This window comes from Pantherophis guttatus, chromosome 18 (genome assembly GCF_059756535.1).
Source record: "Pantherophis guttatus breed Tessera chromosome 18, ASM5975653v1, whole genome shotgun sequence".
NCBI lineage: Eukaryota > Metazoa > Chordata > Lepidosauria > Squamata > Colubridae > Pantherophis > Pantherophis guttatus.
This window is the reverse complement of record NC_142080.1, coordinates 3,913,756-3,929,956: the sequence shown is the minus strand read 5'-3', so window position 1 is coordinate 3,929,956 and position 16,201 is coordinate 3,913,756. Positions and strand designations below refer to the sequence as shown.

Sequence of the window (16,201 nt, the reverse complement as noted above, 5' to 3'; positions counted from 1 at the left end):
TCTTAAGGCAAGATCTTTGATGTACAGATAGTCCTCGACTTACAACAATTCATTTAGTGACCTTTCAAATTGGCTGTGAAAAAAAAGACTTATGACTGTTTTTCGCACTTAACGACCATTGCGGCCGCCCCGTGGTCACGTGATCAAAATTCAGACACCGACTGGTTCCTCATTTATGACGGTCCCAACGTCCCCTTTGGAAGTCCATGGGGAGAAAAATCTAGATGTTACTAACTTCACAACCGCAGGGATTCACTTTAACCACGTATCTCGCTTAGCGGCTGAAACCCATTTGATCGTATGTTGAGGACTTACCTGGCATGGGGACTCCTGCTCAAGCAGGGGTCGTCTAGACGACCTCCACGATCCCTTCCAATTCTGTTAAGGTCGCACAAGGTCAACCTGACCTCCCGTCATCCGGGATCCGATTCTCGGGCCGGGATGGAACCCTCTCCGTGATCCTCTTGATCTACTCGATCCGCGAGATTCCTGAAATCGTTCCCCAGTTATTCCCACCCCCAAACTGGTGTCGGTGTCTCCAGACTGAGTGGAAAACCGGAAGCTGAATTTATTTCAGCCGATGGGCCTCCCCGTCAGCTTAAAAACGAACCCAGAGCTCACAACTCACTGCAGGAAGAGTTGTGGGTCTTGTGGTTACTTGCGTCCATCCTGCTGAGCTCTGGGCGGTGGCGTTGAAGGCTTCGGCTCAGCCCCCGGACTTAGGGGACACAACTGGATTTTGCCGGCGCTCGCCGCACGGTGCGAACACAAGTTTTGTCTCTTTTCTGGACAAGGGTCTCTGAAAATGAATATTCCTGTCGTGGCTATACTGGTTGTTTTCGTGGTCGACGGAACAGGTAAAGTCCACCGCTTTGTATCTGTGGGTCAGGGAGGGAAAGAATTAAAAAAATGGAAAAGGTGAGTTTTTTGGTATCAGCATCATAACCCCTCCGCCCATCTCCATTAAAGCATTAAACTAGAGCTAAAACACGATTGAAATCGGAGGTTAGCAAAGCACTGGAGATTCGGTCCCGGTTTTGATTAATCTATTTGTTCGCTTATTTTCTTTTAAGAGGCCGCTCGCAAACCCGAAAAGCCTCCCCCCAACCCAAAAAAATCATTGAAACACAACAGAATTTTTGTGAGTCAACGAGACCAGAACGCACAATAAATGTACAAATTCAAAATTCTGGAATAAAAATCATAAAATAACAGATTAAAACCTGCTAGGATCAAATCGGGTCTGTCGGTTTATACGTGGTCTAACTATATTAATTTAAAAAAAAAAATCACAATCCAGAAACTGCGTCAAGTTTTATTGCTAAAAAAAAGAGAAAGAATACGCCTTGAATCCATCAATACTCCGCATCACAGCGATAAATTTGCAATTAAAAAACGATGGGGGGGGGAGAGAGATGGGGGTCTTCTTGTCTTAAGAAAGAAAGAAAAGAAAGAAAGAAAAGAAAGAAAGAAGAAAGAAAGAAAGAAAGAAAGAAAGAAAGAAAGAAAGAAAGAAAAAGAAAGAAAGAAGAAGAAAGAAAGGAAGGAAAGGAAGGAAGAAAAAAGAAAAAAGGAAGGAAGGAAGGAAGAAAAAGAAAAAGAGAAAGAAAGGAAGGAAGAAAGAAAGAAAGAAAAAGAAAGAAAGACAGACAGAAAGACAGAAAGAAAGAAGGAAAGAAAGAAAGAAAGAAAGAAAGAGAAGAAGTAAGGAAGAAAAAAGAAAAAAAGGAAGGAAGGAAGAAAGAAAAAGAAAAAGAAAGAAAGAAAGGAAGGAAGGAAGAAAGAAAGAAAAAGAAAGAAAGACAGACAGAAAGAAAGACAGACAGACAGAAAGAAAGAAAGAAAGAAAGAAAGAAAGAAAGAAAAAGAAAGAAAGAAAGAAAGAAAGAAAAAGATTCTCGCTTCTTAGATCTTGGGAGGGGCCCTTCTTCTCAACCACCCTTGCGAGGGAGGCTTTCGGAGACCCTCCCCAAAGTTTTAAACCAGCTTTTTTTTAAAAAAAAAAATCTTTATCCAACGCTTCTGGAATCCGAAGGTTGGTTGTGTTAACTTTAGGGCATTGTGCATGCGTCCATGCGTGCTTTTAATGAAGTTTGGAGGCAGTTCAAAAAAATGGGACTTATCCAAACCACTGTTAGCCGGGGATGAAAGCGCCGAGAGAAAGGCAGCCCCGTTCTAAATCGTGATTCATCGGCGAGTGATTCTGCCATCAACGGAGGAGTTGATTTAGGATAGCAAAGATGAAAAGCTGGGGGTTTTTTTCCCCCCCCCAAGACGAGAAGCCAACCTTAGATTCTTAAAATCAACCTTAGAGGGACATTGAATTAATATGTAGGGTCCATTTGAGGTGGGTAAAGTGTTAGAAACCAGGAGACGGGAGTTCTAGTTGACGAGTTGAACTTAAAACTTTATTTATTTTGCTTCGAAGAGGGCATCATCCCGAGGGATAGCAAAGATTTTTTTTTTTAAATCTAACTTTTTAAGGGTATAATAAAATCAAGATTAATGTTTTAATGTCCGATGTTTTAACGTTTTCATCCCGTAATTGCTGCTATTCTGTGGCTTAAGGAATTTCAAGCGGAACAGAGTCGCTGGCTAGAGAGAGAGGCAGAAAATGTAATTAATAAATAAGCAAAAAATTACCATTTGGGTGTCGTCTTTTTTTTTTTTTTTTGGAGTCGAGAGACCATAAGTTGCTGGTTTCTCTTCCCACTTATTGAATAGGATGCTACATTTTAAAGAGAGGTTAGTGAAAATAAAATTATTTCTTTCCCACGTAAGTACAGGGAGTCCCAAGATAAGAATTAACTTCAGAAAAATTTTAGAAAAGTCCAAATATATATAATCCTTTGCAGTTTTGATCAGCCAGATGGACGTGACTGGGAACTTGCTGGTGAGCAAGGAATTGAAACCTTGGTCGGGGAAAAAAAAATGCTTTCTTTTTAAAATGTTGATGAGTTCGCACACGTCTTCCAGCGCTCATCCATTTTAAAAATTACAAAATCCCCAATTTTTGTAATCCTTTCTCTTAAGGGGAATTTTGCCCTTCGGTTTTAAGTTTCTCTTTTCATTCTCTTTTCTAGCTTTGCAGAATTCTTTCGTCAGCATTTTGTTCTGAAACCTTTAAGCATTGCATCAAAGCGGTGTGTTGATATGCTACGCCAAACCTAACCATGGTTTGTTTAAGCTAGGGAAGCTGGGCGTGAACAAAAAAATGGTTTAGCTTGGGGAAAGTAAAAAAGGACCAGAAAGCAACTCAAAACCATCTCTTCCCTGATCTTGTGGTCCTTCAGAAGGATCTGGAGGAGGTTTGGTTGACCTAGCCTGCAACGTTACAATCCCACCAATGTTGGTTTGTTGATCTGGTTTATCGTGGTTTGATTGGGTCACGTCAATTCTTGGCAAACTGAGCTGCCATGGTTGAGCTCGACACGCCAAGCAACACGGGACGCTTTGCAAAATCCACCAGGGCTGCCTGCTCACGCGGTCCGGAGCTCTAGCCAGGTTGCCATGGTGGCTTAATCGGGGCTAATGAATCTGAGCTGCGAAACCTCAAGACATTTTTCTGCATTTCTGTGGCTGATGCGGAAGATTTTCACAAGGGTTACTTCAGACTGTGGGACAGGAAAGGGAGTTTGAAAGGGAGATTCACACCCGGAGTGAAATGTAATAATTGGGTCATTAAATTTACACAAACCACCAGACACACCGAATTGCACACCGATGTTGGCTCTACGGGTTAAACCAAACTTAATCCTCCGATTTCAGAGAGCAGCTAAAAGTCCAAAAGTTGGCCTGAAAAAGCCGAGCGTTGGACATAGCTCAGTTCTTGCATTCTAAACCACGCAGGTAAAAAATGCTTCTTGTCCATAATATAGTACTTTTGGGGGGGGGGGGCAAGATATCAGGGCGTGGGAAATCTCCTGCCAAACCGTGACAATGTAAACGAAAAGAGACAGTGTGGTCTAGTGGTTAAGACAGCGGGCTAGGAAGCGGGAGGCCCCGAGTTCAAGTCCTAATTTAGCCAGGAAAGCTCTCTGGGTGATTTGGGGCCAATCACCAGGAGACGGGGAGTTCTAGTTCTGCTTAGGCAGGAAAGGCAGCTGGGTGACGTTGGGCCAATCACCAGGAGGTGGTGAGTTCTAGTTCTGACTTTAGGCATGGAAGCCTGCTAGGTGACTTTGAGCCAATCACCGGGAGATGGGGAGTTCTAGTCCTGCCTTAGGCATGAAAGGCAACTGGGTGACATTGAGCCAATCACCAGGAGGTCGTGAATTCTAGTCCTACCTTAGGTATGAAAGGCAACTGGGTGACATTGAGCCAATCATCAGGAGGTCGTGAGTTCTAGTTCTGACTTAGGCATGAAAGTCTGCTAGGTGACTTTGAGCCAATCACCAGGAAATGGGGAGTTCTAGTCCTGCCTTAGGCATGAAAGGCAACTGGGTGACATTGAGCCAATCACCAGGAGGTTGTGAGTTCTAGTTCTGACTTTAGACATGAAAGCCTTCTAGGTGACTTTGAGCTAATCACCAGGAGACGGTGAGTTCTAGTTCTGCTTAGGCAGGAAAGCCAGCTGGATGATGTTGGGCCAATCACCAGGAGGTGGTGAGTTCTAGTTCTGGCTTAGGTATGAAAGAAAGGCTGCTGGGTGACTATGAGCCAATCACCAGGAGACAGGGAGTTCTAGTTCTGTTTAGGCATGAAAGCCAGCGTTGTCCAAGTCCCTCTCTCAGCCCATCCCACCTCACAGGGTGGTCGTTGTAGGGAAAATAGGAGAAAGAAAGAGTGTTGGATATGTTTGCTGCCTTGAGTTATTTGCAAAATTAATAAAGCCAGGATATGAATAAATCACCATTTTAAAAAATGAAGGACTGGAAGACTGAGTTTCTGGAAACCAACAATCTGGGTTAAACGAAACTAAAAGAAACTAGTCTTCACGGACGCAGATGTGGGGGAAAAAACATCTGCCACCATCATCACTTTTTAAAGGGGAAACGGGTTACAAAGGAAAAAGAAGCGGATTTTTAAAAAAAGGAAGCTGAAAGGAAAAATCTGCAGTGTTTGGGGTTACTTCCAGTTACTTAAAAACTGAGCTAAAATGCATCCTGTAATTAATCCAAAAGTTTGACCATGCTAAATCACGATTAATCAAAAGACAGAAGGGTAGCAATTCCCAAAACAAAAATAAATATATCTTATACAAAGACGGGGTGAGAGAAGAAACAAAAAAAAAAAAAAAGGAATGTAATTCTTTTTTTTGTATAAAAGAAATACATTTGGATAAAATTAAAAAGACAATTCAATTAATTCAAAATCAATCATGATCTGTAATTCAGTTAATTATTATTAAGTAATGGTTTAGTTAATAAGTTTACTTATAATTAAGTAGCGGTTTAGTTAATTATTAAGTAACAGTTTATTATTAACAGCTTGTGTAATCCTTATTAATTAATCATTTGTTATTGATAAATTAAGGGATTATGAATTGATTTGCTTTATTGGTTGATAATTTCATTGTTACTGATTATAATTTCACACTGGATATTGGATGATAACTTCGTTGACTGATGACGAATCATTTCACCGAATGTTATTAACTAATAATTAAGTTGGATATGATTAATTGTTTAATTTTTAATTAAAAGCTTCAAACTTTTTGTGCGCTGGTTCTCCTTGGGAGCCAAAAAATAAATAAATAAATGGATTTGTTATATATCCTACAATCACAGCTCACAATCACAGGTGAACCCCAAAACGTTATTTAAGTAGAATTATAATTCAGGATAACGAAAGTTGGAAGGGACCCTGGAGGTCTTCTAGTCCAACCCCCTGCTTAGGCAGGAAACAGCCTGGTGAACTGAACACATGGATTGAATCTTGATATTTACAGATTCTCCCAGGCTTCTCTCCCAGGTTAATCCTCACTCGATGGCTTGATTTTCTTTGCTCAAAAATATATATATACTATTTTTACACTTCGCAGCATGACAAAATGAACACAAGTTTTGTGGTTTCGTTAATGTGTTTTTGCTGATCGTGGACAGAGATCAAGACGAGAGCAACTTGATACTCATCTGATTTTTAAGCCACAAACAAATGTTTTCCCCCCCCCTCAAATCGAATTGCGCCATAATTGGGTTTCCCAGAACAGCTGTTAAGAAGAAATGAGAACCGTATTTTAAAGCGGAAATATAATTTTCCGAGAGGCATCGGGAAGGAGGTTCGATTCCCCCGAACCGGCTGAATCGACAATTTGCTCTGAATTTGTTAATTCTGCTTTTATTGCATTACTTTCGACGTCTGGAAACAGAGATCTGTGACAGGCGTTAAGAGTGAGGTCCGGTCATAAGTCCCTGTTTTCAGTGCCGTTGTTAACTTTGAATGGTGGTTAAATGATTGTCCGTAAGATGAGGACTACTTGTGATTTATTCTCCGGGGTTGCCAGAAGGCTCAAATTCCTTTTTCACTGAATTCGTTTCCAAGCTGAGAATTGCAGGAATATAACCCAGGCTGATCGACGGAAGAGGAAAAAATATACTATATTTTTTAATATAATATAAATAAATATATATAATAAATATATTATATTTAGTAAGGTCGACATTCTTAAATAGGAGTCATAAAAGACTGCATCTCCATCGCCTTTTTATAGAGTAGTCCTCGATTTATGACTATAATGTGAGCCCAAAATTTCTACTGCTAAGCGAGACACTTCAAAATGAATTTCCCGCCATTTTACGACCATAAAATCAAATCTGATGGGTACATCAGTAGAAGAAAATGTGATGCGGAGGGAGAAGGAAAAACGTGGCTTTCCCAAAAAAAAAAACCTTCTTAAATCGTTGCCCCGGGATTGATTTTTTGCCCAGTAGTGAAATTCAATTTTTTTTACTACCGGTTCTGTGGGTGTGGCTTGGTGGGCGTGGCTTGGTGGGCATGGCAGGGGAAGGATACTGTAAAATCTCCATTCCCACCCCACTCCAGGGAAAAGATACTGTGCAAAATCCCCATTCCCTCCCCACTCTGGGGCCAGCCAGAGGTGGTATTTGCCGGTTCTCCGAACTGCTCAAAATTTCCACTACAGGTTCGCCAGAACCTGCTGGATTTCACCCCTGCTTTTGCCTCTAAAATCATTACAGACAATAACGAAAGGATGTCATTGCATTGCATGGCTCAGGACTGTTTTGCTTATATTCAGCATGGATTTAAATATTATTATTATTATTACTATTTTAAAAAAAGCCAGTTTCTTTTCTCCATCACACTTGTCTGACTCACAGGAAGAGACGTCCGATGGGCTCTGCGCGGGGAATAATTTTCGGATACATTTGCGAAAAATGAAAAAGGGAGGAACGATGGCGATGGGCAGAAGTCATGCCATTTTATGACAATTAAAAAAAAAAAACGAAAAACCCTAATCCTTAGCAAAACCCTTAAAACAAAACGTCTTGTCTCTAGAAAAACTTATCGGTTTTAGCTCGAGATAAGGAGTTTTCCGTTGAACTGTAAATCAGGAAGCATCTGTTTTCGTTCTAAGATAAGGAAAGATTTTTTTTTTTTTGCGGTAACCATCCCACTCTATTGATAAGAACGGACTAAATCTTTAATCGAAATATATACAGACATGTCCTCGACCCGTAACAATTTATTTACTGACGGTTCAAAGTTATAACGGCACCAGAGCAGTGGTGGGTTTCAAATTTTTTTACTATCGGTTCTGTGGGTGTGGCTTGGTGGGCGTGGCTTGAGGGGCATGGCAGGGGAAGGATACTGCAAAATCTCCATTCCCTCCCCACTCCAGGAGAAGGATACTGCAAAATCTCCATTCCCACTCCACTCCGGGGGAAGGACACTGCAATATTTTCATTCCCTCCCCACTCCAGGGGATACTGCAAAATCTTCATTCCCTCCCCACTCCAGGGGAAGGATACTGCAAAATCTCCATTCCCACTCCACTCCAGGGGAAGGATACTGCAAAATCTCCATTCCCACTCCACTCCAGGGGAAGGATACTGCAAAATCTCCATTCCCACTCCATTCCAGGGGAAGGATACTGCAAAATCTCCATTCCACTCCGGGGGAAGAATACTGCAAAATCTCCATTCCCACTCCACTCCAGGGGAAGGATACTGCAAAATCTCCATTCCCACTCCACTCCAGGGGAAGGATACTGCAAAATCTCCATTCCACTCCGGGGGAAGAATACTGCAAAATCTTCATTCCCTCCCCACTCCAGGGGAAGGATACTGCAAAATCCCCATTTCCTCCTGTCCAGTTGGGACTCAGGAGGCAGAGAATAGATGGGGGCAGGGCCAGTCCGAATTTTTACTACCGGTTCTCCGAACTACTCAAAATTTCCGCTACCGGTTCTCCAGAACTGGTCAGAACCTGCTGAAACCCACCTCTGGAATGACCTCACTGGGATAGTCCTGTGTCCAAAAAAACCCCACAAAACCCATTTTCACTTGCTTTTAAAAAAATATTTTGGCCGTGTCTCGGAATTCCTCTGCAACCAGAAGGGCCAAGCTGTCCCTTTTCTATTTTATGGATTTCGTATCCCCCAGAATAGTTAGTTCCAGGCAGTCCTCGACTTACGACCACAATTGACCCAACATATCTGTTGCTAAACGAGACAGTTAAGCGAATTTTCCTCCATTTTACCACCTTCCTTGCCACTGTTGTTAAAATGAACCGCTGAGGTTCTCAATTGAGTCACCCGGCGTTAAGCGAATCCGGCTTCCCCGTTGACTTCTCTTGTCGGAAGGTCGCAAAAAGGGGACCGTCCTAAGTATGAGCCAGTGGCCGAGCGTCTGAATTTTGATCAGGGGACCCTGGGGATGTTGCAACGGTCGTAAGTGTGAAAAAAATGGCCCTATTTCCCCCCCCTCTTTACCGTCGTAACTCTGAATGGTCACTAAATGAACAGTCGTAAATGGAGGACTACCTGTGGTTGTTTATTTTTTTAATTGCAAACCTTCCCTGGCCTCTTGTGCTTGCAGAAGCTTTACAAGAACCGCAGGCATGCTACATTTTGGATGGGATTCTGTTCCTCTACGGGATCGTCCTGACTTTTCTCTACTGCCGACTTAAGGTGAGCGTCTTTTGGGGAACCCCGAAAATTAGATGCCTCAATCCTGAACTCCAGACATGACAATGGAATTTTTTGTAATTATTTATCCATCTCTTTATTCATCTTCATTTAACGAACCCCATAATCCCTTGCGGGGTGGAGCCTGGGCAAATGAATGGAGCTAGCAGAGTATTTTAGGGGCCGGATGCCTTTCCTGTCACCAGTGCGGAGTTTTGTTTGCAAATCAATCAGTCAATCGCAAGATTTATCGATCTCTTCATTCCTCCCTTTTTAATCAGTTCCAGTATCGGAAGAAGAACAAGGATCCAGCCCCTTCTGCCATCTACGAGGTAAGTCTGTCAATTATTTTACAGGTTGTCCTCGATTTACGACCATAATCGAGCCCAACATTTATGTCGCTAAGCGAGACATTTCTTAAGCGAGCTTTGCCCCATTTTACGACTTTTCTCGCCACGGTTGTTAAAGTGAATCCCAGCAGTTGTTAAGTGGCAAACCCCATTAAGTGAATCTGGCTACCCCGTTGACTTTGAATGTCAGAAGGGGTCGCAAAACGGGATGGCCTGACCCCTGGCGTACTGCGACTGTCGTAAATATTGAACCGGCCGCCCACGCGTCTGAATTTTTTTCCACGGGGAATGCTGCAAAGGTCGTAACTTTGAAAAACGGCCGTAAGTCCATTTCCCCCCCCCAGTGCCATTGTAATTTTGAACGGTTACTAAATGAACCGTTGTAAGTCGGGGACAACCTGTATGCATCAAACCCTTCCCGTTGCAAGGGAGGATTTTGGGGGAACGGGGGTTCCGTCTTGTGGCTCCGCATTTTAATCCTTTTTCTCCTCCGTTTTCCAGAAAGTGGAAGGCATCTATACGGTAAGTTTCGCACTCGGCTCCTTTCACCCCCCCCCACAAATGATATTTCAGCCTAGAAAAAGGGGGCTTTTCTTTCCTTTCTTTCCACCCTAAGGATGTTTGTTAAAACGCTGATTAAAATCATAACCCTGCAGTGAGAAGGGCAACAGAGGTGGGTTTCACACCGGGGTTAAATGCTCGGAAGTCTTGCTACCGCTTCGCTTCGCTACCGGTTTCCTTCGTGCGCGCATGTGCGCGGTGCATGCCAAACACGCGCTTCACATGCATGAGAGCCACAGGCGCTACCGCGCAGCGCTGAAAAAGGAGCATTAAGAAGCCTTTTTCTGAGTCTGCAAAACAGTGATGGGTTGCTCTCGGTTCGCACGAACCGGTAGTAAAAAATTGTAGTAGTTCAGAGAACCAGTAATAACATTGGCTGGCCACGCCCCCGAACCGGTCCCCGGCCCGGTCGCCGCTCGCTTACCCCGCCCACCTCATCGGAGGCTTTTAAAAAAAAACTTTTAAAAGCATTTTTTCTACAACATCTTCGGCCGAAAAAATGCTTTTAAAAGTAAAAAAAAAAAAAAGCCCCTGATGATCGCACAGGTCAGCTGGGATAGATAGATAGATAGATAGATAGATAGATAGATAGATAGATAGATAGATAGATAGATAGATAGATAGATATAGATCAGACAGACAGGCAGTCACAGAAGGAAGGAAGGAAGGAAAGAAGACAGGAACAGATAGAAATAAAGATAGATAGATTGATAGCAGAAAAGAAGAGATTGATAGATTAGATATATAGATACTGTAGATAGATAGATAGATAGATTAGATTTGATAGATATAGATAGATAGAGAGATAGATGAGATGATAGACAGATAGAGTTGAGAGAGATGATAGATAGATAGATGAAATGATAGACAGATAGATAGAGATGAGAGATGATAGATAGATAGAGATGAAAGATGATAGATAGATAGATTAGATTGATAGATAAATATAGATAGAGAGAGAGAGAGATGAGATGATAGACAGAGTTGAGAGAGATGATAGATAAGATAGATAGCGATGAGACAGATGATAGATAGATGAGATGATAGATAGATGAAATGATAGACAGATAGAGATGAGAGATGATTGATAGATAGATAGAGATGATAGATAGATAGATTAGATTGATAGATAGATATCGATAGATAGATAGATGAGATGATAGACAAATAGTTGAGAGAGATGATAGATAAAATAGATAGTGATGATAGAGATGATAGAGATGATAGATAGATGAGAGAGATAATAGATAGATGAAATGATAGAGATGAGAGATGATTGTTAAATAGATAGATAGATAGAGATGATAGAGATGATAGATAGATTAGATTAGGTTGATAGATATAGAGAAATAGAGAGATAGATGAGATGATAGAGTTGAGAGAGATGATAGATAAGATAGATAGCGATGATAGAGATGATAGAGATGATAGATAGATGAGAGAGATATTAGATAGACAGATGAAATGATAGACAGATAGATTGAGAGATGATAGATAGATGAGATGATAGACAGATAGATAGAGATGATAGATAGATAAATAGATAGATAGATAGATAGATAGATAGATAGATAGATAGATAGATAGATAGATAGATAGAGATAGAGCAGGAAAGAAGGGATAAGATCGATAAATACATAGAGAGTGTATGTAGTGTATATTGGAGGTGGAGAGCTGTTATGCAACGCAATTTCCTTTTCACGTATGCCGGCGAGTGTACATTCAAAGTGACCATGAAGTTATTCTAAATTCTAAGTTCTTAAGTCACTCCGTAGTGTTTTTTTTTCCCCCTTGCAGGGTCTGGAGGTTCAGGAAGTACAACCATACAGCACGCTGAAGGATTCGAAAACGCCCCCCGAAGGGCTGCCTCCAAGGAAGACCCCCTCAGAAGAATAAACACCTGTCTTCGTACGACTTCTGGATCTACTTTCCCGGCCAAATCTTGGCCAAATCTGGTGTCAGGAGAGAAGCCAAAAACCAGAAGGACCTTTTGGGTTGCAATTCTTTTCTTCTTCCAGAAATATGAATTTTTGGCAACGCAAAAAGGGAGGCTCACAATAGTGGGTGCCTGGGAATCCTCTTGAATTATTATTATTATTATTAGGGCTATTTTTGCTAGTCCTCGACTTACGGCTGCAGCAGACAGGCTCCCATTCCAGTTAAAGTGAGTTGGTCTTGATTTTATGACCTTTTGGCCATGATGGTTAAGTGAATCTGTCTATCATCTCTCCAGCCATATCTATCTATCTATCTATCTATCTATCTATCTATCTATCTATCTATCTATCTATCTATCCATCCATCCAGCTAGCTATCTTCTACATCATTTTCTATCCTCTATCGTTTTTTTCTTTCTTTTTCTTTCCTTCCTCCCTCTCCTTCCCTCCCTCCTTCCTTCTTTCCCCTCCTTCTCCTTCCTTTTTTCCTCACCTTCCCTCTCCTTCCTCCCTTCTTTCCTCTCCTCCCCTCCTTCCTTCTCCTTCCTTCCTTTCCTCTCCTTCCTTCCTTCTTTTGTCTCCTTCCCTCTCCTTCCTTCCTTCTTTCGTCTCCTTCCCTCCTTCCTTCTCCTTCCTTCCTTTTTTCCTCTCCTTCCCTCTCCTTCCTTCCTTTCCCTCTCCTTCCTTCCTTCTTTCGTCTCCTTCCCTCTCCTTCCTCCCTTCTTTCCTCTCCTTCCCTCCTTCCTTCCTTCCTTTCCTCTCCTTCCTTCCTTCTTTTGTCTCCTTCCCTCTCCTTCCTTCCTTTTGTCTCTTTCCCTCCTTTCTTCTTCCTTCCTTCCTTCCATTTTTCCTCTCCTTCCTTCCTTTCCCTCTCCTTCCTTCCTTCCTTTCCCTCTCCTTCCTTCCTTCTTTCGTCTCCTTCCCTCCTTCCTTCTCCTTCCTTCCTCTTTCCTTTTTCCCATTTTACGAGTTTCCTTGCCACATTTGTTAAGCCAACGAGAGATGCCGCAACCGTCATCAATACATGCCCAGCGCTCTAATTTAGTTCGAGACGCTGCAAGGGGATTGTGAGCACTGGTCCCAAGTCACTTTTCCCAGTAACTCCAAACCGTCGTTAAATGAACAGCCGTAAGTCGAAGACTACCTGCAAACGAACGCAGTTTTCTTCCGCCAATTGAAAACGGGGAATTTATCTTTCTCGGTTGCGTTAAGAGGCGTGGTGGAATTTATGCTTTCTTTTTTTTTTCTGCCTGTTGTGATTTTTGATCTTGTAAGGCGCTGGCCTGTGAAATGGGCAGCTGTATATACATTGGTTTAATACATACATGCATAATAAATAAATAAATCTTTTGTCGGTTTTAACACAGTCGCTAACAGCTGTCTATAAATTGCTTTATAATGAACAACTCACCAAATCAGCGCTCCGGATATCAACGTTGTCTTCATCAACTTAAGCAGCCGAGGATTCAAAGATACGATGCGGCAAATATTTGTGGCTTTCATTGGCTAAATGACATAAACCGACAAAATTTAGCAATTTATCCACGTTGATAAAAGTCCTGTTCCAAGAATTTTTCAGCCCCAAATTAAGCCAGCCGGGTTAATCTCAGAATCAACTGAATTTGAAAAGCAAGGAAATGTTCTGGGTTTTCGATCTGATATTCTGCTGTTCTTTTTATTTTCCTTTACGTCTTTAGCCAGTGGAACAGCCTGCCACCAGAAATCGTGGGTGCTCCATCACTGGAGGTTTTTAAGAAGAGACTTTAGACAGCCACTTATCTGAAAAAATAGCATAGGTTTTCCTCTTTGAGCAGGGGGCTGGACTAGAAGATCTCTAAGGTTCCCCCCCTTCCAGCTCTATTCTATTTATTTGTATCCTGCCTTTTGTTCATATTTTTTTCCCTAGTTTTTTTTTTTTTAATTCTCTCTGTATCCCGAATTGTACATCCTGTGCTTTATGGATGGATCAAAAGATATCTGGTGCCTCAAAGCTGAATTGACTTGACTTTAGGCAGTTTCATAGAATTTGACCAAAGCTATTAAGAAAATCAAAAAGGAAATGGTTAGAAACGAAAGTGGTTTGCTGGTTGGGCTTATGTTTTTTTTTTTGCTTTTATATATTTGTGAGTGGCATTTGTAGAAGGGGTTGCAAAGGGAACCCTTTGGGGGAAAAAATCTCCCTAGAAAAAAAGAAAATCCAGAGACATTAAATTCTCCTGATGTCTAATACTTTTACCAAGCAGCAAAGCCAAGAAACCCTGCATAAAAATGTAAATAAATAAAAATTCAAAAAATCTTGTTTGGACTTTCATGGCAGTTTTGGACAAAGCCAAAAATCTCACGTGTTGTGGATTCTCTGTAGGCACGCATATGAGTGAAAAAACAGTCTTTATCTTTCCAGCTATAGCTTCTTCATCACAGCTTCAATCAAAAGATGAAGAGGCTACAGGAGGAAAGAAGGAAAACTGATTTTTTTTAAAAAAACACACCCACACAAACACAAGTCCACAACTTGCTGGATTTTGGGTCTTGTCCAAAATTGTAATTCAAGTCTAAACAAGAAGAGTGGATTTGGGCATGAAATTCAGGGATTTTGTCATCCTGAGTTATTTGAAAAAAGAATAAAGGCAGGATCTCTCTCTCTTTCTTCTCTCTCTTTATCGTCTATCTACAATATTTATATCTATCTACAGTATATCTTTCTATCTACCTCTCTATCATCTATCTATCATCTCTCTCTCTCTCATCTATATCTCTCATCTCTCTATAATCCCTCTCTCATCTATCTCTCTATAATCTCTTTCTCTCTCATCCATCTATAATCTCTGTCATCTCATCTATCTATAATCACTCTCTTTCTCTCACCTATATGATCTCTCTCTATAATCTTTCTCTCTCATCTCTCTATAATCTCATCTATCTAATCTCTATAATCTCTCTCATCTATAATCTCTCATCTCTATAATCTCTCTCATCTCTCTCATCTATCTATAATCTTTCTCACCGATATCATCTCTCTCATCTATCTATAATCTCTGTCTCATCTATTTATCTCATCTATAATCTCTTTCTCATCTCTCTCTCTCTCTCTCTCATCTATCTATAATCTGTCTGTCATCTGTCATCTCTCTCTCATCTTTCTCTCTCACCTATATCATCTCTCTCATCTCTCTCTCTCTCATCTCTTTATCTCATCTATAATCTTTCTCTCTCTCAATCTCTCTCTATACTCTCATCTCTCTATTTCTATCTATAATCTCTCTCATCTATTTATCTCATCTATAATCTCTCTCTCTCATCTCTCTCTATACTCTCATCTCTCTATTTCTCTCATCTATCTATAATCTCTCATCTATTTATCTCATCTATAATCTTTCTCTCTCATCTCTCTCTATACTCTCATCTCTCTATTTCTCTCATCTATCTATAATCTCTCTCATCTATTTATTTCATCTATAATCTTTCTCTCTCTCATCTCTCTATCTCTCTCTATACTCTCATCTCTCTCTCATCTCTCTATTTCTCTCATCTCTCTATAATCTTGGTAGTACAGTGGTCTAAGGCACCCTGTTATTAAGCTGGTTATTAAGACCAGCTGCCTGCAATTACTGCAGGTTCGAATCTCGCCAAGGCTCAAGGTTGACTCAGCCTTCCATCCTTTCTAAGGTGGGTAAATTGAGGACCCAGTTTGTGGGGCAATAAGCTGACTTTGTATAAATATATACAAAAGGATGAAGGCTATTGCTTAGCGCATTGTAAGCCGCCCTGAGTCTCCGGAGAAGGGCGGCATATAAATCAAATTTAAAAAAAAAATCTATTTCTCTGTCATCTATCTCTCTCTATACTCTCTCATCTCTCTCTCTCTCATCTATCTATAATCTCTCTCATCTCTCTCTCATCTATTTATCTCATCTATAATGTCTCTTTCTCTTTCTCTCATCTCTCTATCTCTCTATGGAATTCTGGGAATTGAAGTCCACCTGTCTTACAACACTGCTTTAGATATATTATTTATTTGGGAATAAAAATCGGAATATTTTTCTCTTTTCTCTCCTTTACTTTGGTGGGTTTTGGGTTTGGGTTGAGGAGGAGGGCAGAGCACGTGCCCCAGAGGCCGGGAAGCAGGGAGCCACGTGATCCGAGCGAGGCGTTCCACCCGCCTCTCTTTCCCATCCACCCCCGCGAGACAAGGAGCCGGATGTGCGGCCCGGCCCGTGGCATAGATGTAGGAAAGGGGTAGAACACTTCCGGTTTTTGCGTTTCAG

General features: G+C 41.4%; 1 protein-coding gene across 1 annotated transcript; it reads left to right on the top strand.

Moving 5' to 3' along the window:
* Positions 1-631: 631 nt before the first annotated feature.
* FCER1G (Fc epsilon receptor Ig) lies at positions 632-13,305 on the top strand. The gene is made up of 5 exons (XM_034408059.3): positions 632-857; positions 9,000-9,091; positions 9,370-9,420; positions 9,940-9,960; positions 11,797-13,305. Exons 1-5 carry the CDS (start codon positions 806-808, stop codon positions 11,893-11,895), a joined length of 315 nt encoding a protein of 104 aa, XP_034263950.2. The 5' UTR covers positions 632-805; the 3' UTR covers positions 11,896-13,305.
* Positions 13,306-16,201: the final 2,896 nt, after the last annotated feature.